Source organism: Tursiops truncatus, chromosome 10 (genome assembly GCF_011762595.2).
Source record: "Tursiops truncatus isolate mTurTru1 chromosome 10, mTurTru1.mat.Y, whole genome shotgun sequence".
NCBI classification, from domain to species: domain Eukaryota; kingdom Metazoa; phylum Chordata; class Mammalia; order Artiodactyla; family Delphinidae; genus Tursiops; species Tursiops truncatus.
Window position 1 is genome coordinate 39,166,975 of NC_047043.1, and position 7,973 is coordinate 39,174,947.

Genomic DNA, 7,973 nt, shown 5'->3' on the forward strand with positions numbered 1-7,973 from the left:
TGTTTCTAAGTGTACAGTTCAGTGGCATTAAATACACTGTTATGCAAGCATTACTACCATCCATCTCCAAAAAGTTTTTCATCTTCTCAAGCTGAAACCCCGTACCCATTAAACAATAGCTCTTTATTCCCTCCCACCCAGCCCCCCCGCCCCAGCCCCTGGCAACTACCATTCTACTTTTTATCTATATGAATTTGACTACTCTAGGTACCTCATATAAGTGAAATCATACCTTATTTGTTCTTTCGTGGCTGGTTTCTTTCACTTAGCATAATGTCTTCAAGGTTCATCTATGTTGTAGGTGTGTCAATATCCCATTGTACATATGTACCATATTTTGTTTATCCACTTACCTGTCGATGGGCACTTGGGTTGCTTCCACATTTTGACTATTGTGGAGAATGATGCTATGTACTTGAGTATACAGATATCTGTCTGAATCCCTGCTTTCCATTCTTTGCAGTATATACCCAAAAGTGTAATTGCTGGATCATATGGTAATTCTATTTTCAATTTTTTGAGGAACCACCATACTGTTTTCTGTAGTGGCTGCACCATTTTATTCACACCAGCAGTACACAAGAGTTCTTTTTTCTCTACATCCTCACCAACAATTGTTATTTTCTGTTTTGTTTTGTTTTAAATAATAGCCATCCTAATGGATATGAAGTGGTATCTCATTGTAGTATGATTTGCATTTCCCTAATAAGTAGTGATGTTGAGCATCTTTTCATGTACTTATTTGGCCATTTGCATGTCTTCTCTGGAGAAATTTTTTTTCAAATCCTGTTAGATCATTTTAAAATCCATTCTGCCTTTTTTTGTGATAGAATATACATAAAATTTACCATTTTAATCATTTTGAAATATACAAATCAGTGGCATTAAATACATTCATAATATTGTGCACCTATCACCAATCTCTGTCTTTTAATTGGTGAGTTTAATCCATTTACATTTAAAGTGATTACTGATATTGAAGGACTTACTTCTGCTATAGTACTGTTTTCTGTGTGTGATATCTTTTTCGTTCCTTAATCCTTCCAGTACTGACTTCTTTTGTGTTTGATTTTTCTCCTAGTATGTACCATTTTGATTTCCTCTTCATTTCCTTTTCTATATATTTCCTACTTGTTTTTGTAGTGGTTACCATGGAGATTACAATTAACATCCTAAGATTAACAGTTGATTTATCATCAGAAACCCCAAAGGCTAGAAACCAGTAGAATGATATATTTAAAGAACTGACAGGAAAACACAAACAAAAACCTGTCAACCAGTAATTCTATATCCGGAAAAATTGTCCTTCACAATTAAGGAGAAGTTCAGACATTCCCCGATTAACAAAAACTAACAGCATTTGTTTAGTAGACCTGCCCTACAAGAAATGCTACAGGGAGTCATTCAGACTGAAACAAAAAGGCACTAGATAAAAGTTCACTGATAAAGGTAAGTACAAGGTAAATATAAAAGCCAGTATTATTGTATTCTGGGTATGTAACTCTTTTCTGATTCTTACATGGTTTAAAAGACAGATGCATAAAACAATAATTATAAATCTATGTTAATACGCATGCAATATATAAAGATGTATTTGTAACAATACCAACTTCAAGGGGGACATAGAATTGAATAGGAGGAATTAATGTATGCTATTGAAGCTTAAATTGAAGCTATAAATTTAACCTAGATTCCTATACATTTATCTATTTCTTAGGTGAGCTTTGGTAATTCGTGTCTTTCCATCTATTCTTCATTTCAACTAAGTTATTGAATTTATTGGCAAAAAGTTGTTCCTAATATTCCCTTATTATTCTTTTATTATCTGTAGAAACTGTTGTGATCTTACCTCTTTCATTCCTAATATTGGTGATTTGTATTTTCTCTCTTTTTTCCTGATCAGTCTGGCTACAGGTTTATCAATTTTGTTGATCTTCTCAAGAAGCAGCTTATGGTTTCATTGATTTTCTGTTTTCTATTACATGGATTTCAGCATTGATCTTTGTTATTTTCTTCTGTACACTTTGGTTTCAGGTGGACGCTGAGGTCGTTGACATATCTTTCTTTTTTTAAATAGATATTTAGTGCTATAGATTTCTCTAACAGAGATGTCCCACAAATTCTGATACACTGCATTTGCATTTTCATTCAGTTCAAAATAATTCCTAATTGATCCAGAGGTGTGTTATTCATTTTCCAAATAGCTGGGAATTTTCCAAGGATCTTTTTGTTATTGATTTCTAATATAATTCCACTGTGATCAGAACACACACTTCGTTATGACTTGAATCCTTTTTAATTTATTGAGACTTGTTTTATGGCCCATAATATGATCTGTCTTGATAAATCTTCTGTGTACACTTAAGAATATGTATTCTGCTAGTGTTAGGTGGAGGATTCTATAAAGGTCAAGTTGGTTGATAGTGTTGTTCTAGTTTACTACATCCTGGCTGATTATTTGCTTGTTTCATCTATTATTCAGAGGGTAGTACTGAAATCTCTGACTAAAACTGTGATTGTTTTTTCTTGGAGCTCTATCCATTTTTGTGTCATATATTTTGAAGCTTGCTTATTGGGCACATGAACATTTAGAATTGTTATGTCCTCAATTAATCAACCCCTTTGTCATTACAAACTGAGCTTTTTTTCATCTCTGGTAATATTCTCTGCTCTGAAATCAACTTTGCCTGATTTTATTATAGCCTTCCCAGCTTTCTTTTGACAAGCATAAACATGGTGTATCTTTTCCCATCTTTTTGCTTTTACCCTATTGGAGTCTTTATATTCAGAGTACATTTCTTATGGGCAACATGTAATTGTGTCTTACTATTTTATCCATTCTGATAGTCTCTGCCTTTTAATTGGGTTATTTTATTATTATTATTACTATTATTTTGGCCATGCTGTGCAGCATGCGGGATCTTAGTTCCCCGACCAGGGATCAAACCCGTGTCCCCTGCAATGAAAGGATGGAGTCTTAATCACCGGACTGCCAGGGAAGTCCCTTAATTGGGTTGTTTAGACCATTTACTTTTAATGTGATTATTGATATATTTAGGTTTCAGTTTATCCTCTTATTTGTTTTCTGGTTGTCTCATCTCTTCTTTGTTACCCTTTTTCTCCCTTATTTTGGATTACTTGAGAGTTTTTAATTCTATTTTATCTCTTTTGTTGACTTACCTAAAATAACTCTGTTATTTTAAGGTTTACATTATGTGGATTTAACTTATAACAGTTCATCTCATCACAGGGACAACCCAGGCCTCAAATGCAGTCCCAGAGTAGCTGCCAGAACACAGCTGTCCAAGGAAGAGGGGCCCGCCCATCATCCCATTCTGCCTTACCCTTGGTGATCACACCAAGGGCCTTGGGAAGTCATTACACCACTCAGGGCCTCAGCTTACTCACTGTAAACTGAGGTCGTCCCAGCTGCCCTGCCTACCTTGGAATGGTGTTCTGTCCTAGGAGTAAAGACCCTGTGCCTTTCCACACACTGGCCTAGCTAATGCAATCACTAGGCCTGCTCCAAGGACCACTAGACCCTCTAGATATGTGGTTGGAAGTCCTGAGGATGGGAACAACAGTTGGGTGTGTGGTCAGCCAAGGGGGCCTGGGTCTAAAACATACTACTTGATCCCTACTTCCTTGTGGAAGGTGAGGGAGGCCCTGCCTGGGGAGGTGCCTCCTTCCTCTGCCCTCAGGTCTAATAGAAGACTCTTATGGGTGGTCTCCCTACTCTCCAGACTCAAAGGCAGAGAATACCAGGACATCTACCTGGAGCCTTCAGACCCAAGCTTTTCTCTCATTCCTTTCCCTTTATCTGATTCCCCAGTCAGATGGTGGTGTCTGGAGGCAAGAGGCAAGTTCCCACCTGCCCTCTGGTTCCTAATTGGGTCATCTCTGCACCAGACCTGCTCTCATCTAACCACCTCTGGAAGGACTTGAGGAAACTGAGGCCTGACCAGACAAAGTAGCTCAACCACATCCATGCCATTGGCTGTCTCTGGCAAGAATAGGGTGACCCAGGAAATTCCCTGGCGGTCCAGTGGTTAGGACTCCAGGTCCAGTGGCAGGGGGCACGGGTTCGATCCCTGGTGGGGGAACTAAGATCCTGCATGCTGGGGCGGCACAGCCAAAAAAAAAAAAAAAAAAAAAAAAAGAATAGGGTGACTCACAGCACCCCTGTATCTCCAGTAGCACTTGAGGACCCAGGAGGGCCTCAACCTAGTTCGGCTGCCACAACCTTTATGTTCTTGGGTGTTTTCTATTGCCTGCCAATCTGGAGTTTTCCCAATTGTGTGTGATTCTGGTGACGGAAAGGTAGGTGTGGTACAAAACTATACACACACAATTCGAGGTAACTAGATTCACATGCAGTTGTAAGAAATAACAGAGATCCCTTGTACACTTTGCTTAGCTTCCCCCAATGCTAACTTTTGCAAAACTATAGTATAACATCACAACCAGGATACTGACATTGGTAAAACCCACTAATCTTATTCAAATTTCCCCAATAAGTGTGTGACATTTTTAATTATCAGACGACCGAAGCTTCAACTCAAGCTTACTTGGCAAGTTACCTATGACCCAGAGGAACTTCACCTCGCTGCTCCGTCTGTGCCCTGGAAAACCGGAAAGAGGCTAACAGGGAATTTAAAATTCTGGGCATGCTACGTGCTAGGCTCTACCCATGTCATGGTTTAATCCTTACAGCAGCCTGTTTTACCAATATTAAGAGTGAGGCGCAGAGAAGGTGGCTAGGTGGGTGGACCTGAGGTCCAAGGCTGGGCAGGGGCTACCCCAGGCCTGCCTACACACTCTGAGCACTGCACAGAGGGCCAGTCTGCGCCGCTAGGAGATCTAGAGGGCCCAACAAAGCCCTTGCGGGGCTTTGGAGGCCTTGTGGGGCCTGGGCTAAACGTTAGAGCGTGACTGGGCTCCAACCAGAAGTGCGAGTAAAGCGGACGCCAGGCCTCTCCCTGGAATGTGAGCTCCCAAGCGCGGCCGCATAGCAGGGGTCCGCCCCGGGGTACGCCGGGAAGCCGCGCGCGCCCCTCCCCTCTCCGCCCCTCCCCGCTGCGCAGCCCTCGGCTGCCCCCTGCCGTCACAGGGTGGACCCCGCAGCCCAGGCCGTCTCGGCTCGGCGCCGCCAGCACCCCCGGCCTCCGGATTGGCCCCTCCCGAAGCCTCCGGCCCTTCTGCCTGCCGCCATCGGATTGGCTGCACCCTGATACTGTGGCCCCGCCCATTTCCCCGGGTCCTTTGATCACGCGCCTGACGGCTCTTCCGGGGCCCGGGAGCCAACCGAGGGCGTTCCTTTCCGGGCTGCATCGGCGGGAGGTAAGGCTTGGCCGGGTTGGATGGGCTGCAAAGCGCGGGTACAGGTCCACGCCTCGGGGTGTTGGGATGCCAGGAGGCCCGGGCCCCTCTGTGCTCCCCCTAAGTTCCCTTCCCCTGGCCTGAGCCTCCCAGCGCCGTGGGAACTACCTCCCGCTCTCCGTTGCTGGTCCGCATCCTAGGAACGGCCTGTCACCCTCCCTACCTCGGCATGTCCCCTCTACTATGGGACGGGCATGCGACTGGGTAAGCCCGGAGCCTCCACGGGTAGCGGGACGGGTAGTTCATACCTTGCCCTCCGATAGAAGCCCAGGAGAACCGGGGTCAAGGACCTGGGTGTATCTGCGTGCAGCCACCCGTGGACAGTCTCCTTGCATCTGTCATGGGAGCTGACCCTCTCCACTTCCTTCTGTCATTCCAGGCCAGGAGGGGAGGGACCCGGGCGGAGCCCCGAGTGGGGACCAGGGGGCGGTGACATCACCTCGCAGATGCAGTCCAGCCCTGCCCACTTGTGTCCACCCTGGCACATGAGACCGATGGGGGAGACGGTGCCCAGGCTATGCCTGGCGTGACTCCAGGGACAAAGAGGGCATAGGACCTATATAGACCGAAGTGTGGGCACTGGACCCGGGCCGAGATGGTCTCCTTCAGATGCTCCCACCTCACCCCTAGGCTGCAATGCAGGACCCTCATGTTTTAACCTAATATCCCCATTTTGCTCCACTGGATAGCTGCTGGCAGTCCAGTACCCCGGGAGGCTGGGGCAGGAGCTGGGAACCTACATCTAACCTCTCCTCAGCAATTGATATCTGCAAATGTTTGGCCAGCACCTGAGCTGAGCAACCCCCCCCCCGCCCCCGATGTGGGGATAGGAGCTGGGCAGGACTCAGGCCCTGGTCTGGGCCTCCCTTTGGTGCCGTTTACACCCAGGACTTGCTGAGAGTCCCTGGAGGGTTAAACCCAGCACATTGACCTGGAAGATCCCTCTTCCCAGTGCCTGACCTAAGTTTTCATATATTACTAGCTCTTGGGGAGGAATCCGGAGCCTGAGTGGAATTGACAACCTCCTTCCTCCTCCCCAGGGAGCCCAGTGGAGGCGCCCTCCCGAGGCAGTACTACTGCCCATGCTGACTACCCAGCCCTCTGGCTGCCGATGTCATGAGTAACACCACAGTGCCCAATGCCCCACAGGCCAGCAGCGACTCCATGGTGGGCTATGTGTTGGGGCCCTTCTTCCTCATCACCCTGGTCGGGGTGGTGGTGGCCGTGGTAAGGAACCCCCCACATACATACATACCTACCCACACCTTTGCGAAGGCAGGGCTGGGTGGGCCTGGTCCAGCCTGCACACAGCATCTCAGCTGTCCTGCTGTTACGGGAGAGGAGGGTGTGGAGGTAAACCCCTGTCACTTGTGGGCCATCCTGGGCTCAGCGGCCTCCACAGTGCTGTGTCTCTGTTACAGGTAATGTATGTCCAGAAGAAAAAGCGGTGAGTGTCCCTGCCCCCCCGCACCCCCTCCCCCGAATTGTGCTTAAAGTTCTTCCCACAGGATCTGAGATCCCTGCATACATGTACGATGCTCCTCAGCCATTCGGACACAAACCTGCAATTCCCTGCACTCCCGTTAGGCTTTCCTGCCCAGACATGTCTCGTTAGAGCTCTAGTGTGCCCCTGCCAGGGGGAGTAGAGACAGGGCAGTCAGGTGTCTGAAGAAGGGGAGTGGGTCCCCTGGGCTGAGCCCCCTCCCATGCTCCCCAGGGTGGACCGGCTTCGCCATCACCTGCTCCCTGTGTACAGCTACGACCCTGCTGAGGAGCTGCACGAGGCTGAGCAGGAGCTCCTCTCTGACGTGGGAGACCCCAAGGTGAGCACTCTGGGGACAGCGAGAATCAGCAGAGGTGGGCCTGCTCTATTGATACCCCTGAAGACAGAGCCTGGTTCTGCTCTCAGCCTTCCCCATGTGGGCCGTGGCTAGTGGGGTGCCTCCTCCCAAGTTGTGCTGCGGACTGTGCCCTGTGGTGCGGGTCTCCTCCCCTACAGGTGGTCCATGGCTGGCAGAGTGGCTACCAGCACAAGCGGATGCCCTTGCTGGATGTCAAGACATGACTTGAGCCCCCTGCCCTGCTCTTCAGAACCACGGGGTCCTGGAACGTCCAGGGCCCTGCAGCCTGCTGCTTCCCCCAGCTCCCCCTCCCGGGTACTGGGTCTCCATTCCTCCTCCCATCTGTCTCCAGTCCTAAGCCCTGCATAGCAGTCAGCCCCCACTGTCACCTCACTCCCTGCTAGGCCTTCAGTCCTTTGTGGGCTGAGCCTACCAGCCACTCCCAGGAGCTAATGGGAATTTTTCCTTCTGGGGTGGAAGGGTGGCTGGGAGACAGGGTGGAGCTTTGCCCTTCCACAGGCACCACCTTTCTCTAGCCCTCCCTGACTTGGCTTTGGAGCTGTTCCCATGGTGACAGGGCCTAATGTATAATATTCGGTATATATATTTTGTAAATAAAACGTTTTGTGGCTAGGGGTGTAGTTGACTTCTTCAAGAGGGGCTTAAGTTACCTTCCCTGGAGCTGACGCCAATGCTTTTTCTTCTTCCTCCCCCACCCACTAGAGCCTTGGTTTCCACCCTTCCCTATTCCAG

General features: G+C 47.9%; 1 protein-coding gene across 5 annotated transcripts; it reads left to right on the forward strand.

The window, feature by feature from the left end:
• Window positions 1-4,178: 4,178 nt before the first annotated feature.
• SMIM29 (small integral membrane protein 29) lies at window positions 4,179-7,853 on the forward strand. 5 transcript variants are annotated; one of them, XM_073810842.1, is made up of 5 exons: window positions 5,209-5,340; window positions 6,420-6,606; window positions 6,801-6,826; window positions 7,136-7,202; window positions 7,379-7,853. In XM_073810842.1, the coding sequence occupies exons 2-5, from the start codon at window positions 6,496-6,498 to the stop codon at window positions 7,442-7,444; spliced, it is 270 nt and encodes an 89-aa protein (XP_073666943.1). In that variant the 5' UTR covers window positions 5,209-5,340; window positions 6,420-6,495; the 3' UTR covers window positions 7,445-7,853. The 5 variants fall into 5 exon arrangements, with proteins under 5 accessions (XP_073666942.1, XP_073666943.1, XP_033720294.1 ...); XM_004325057.4 differs by having other exon boundaries at window positions 5,212-5,340; window positions 7,097-7,202; XM_073810841.1 differs by lacking the exon at window positions 7,379-7,853 and having other exon boundaries at window positions 4,179-5,340; window positions 7,136-7,372.
• The last annotated feature ends 120 nt before the right edge of the window (window positions 7,854-7,973 follow it).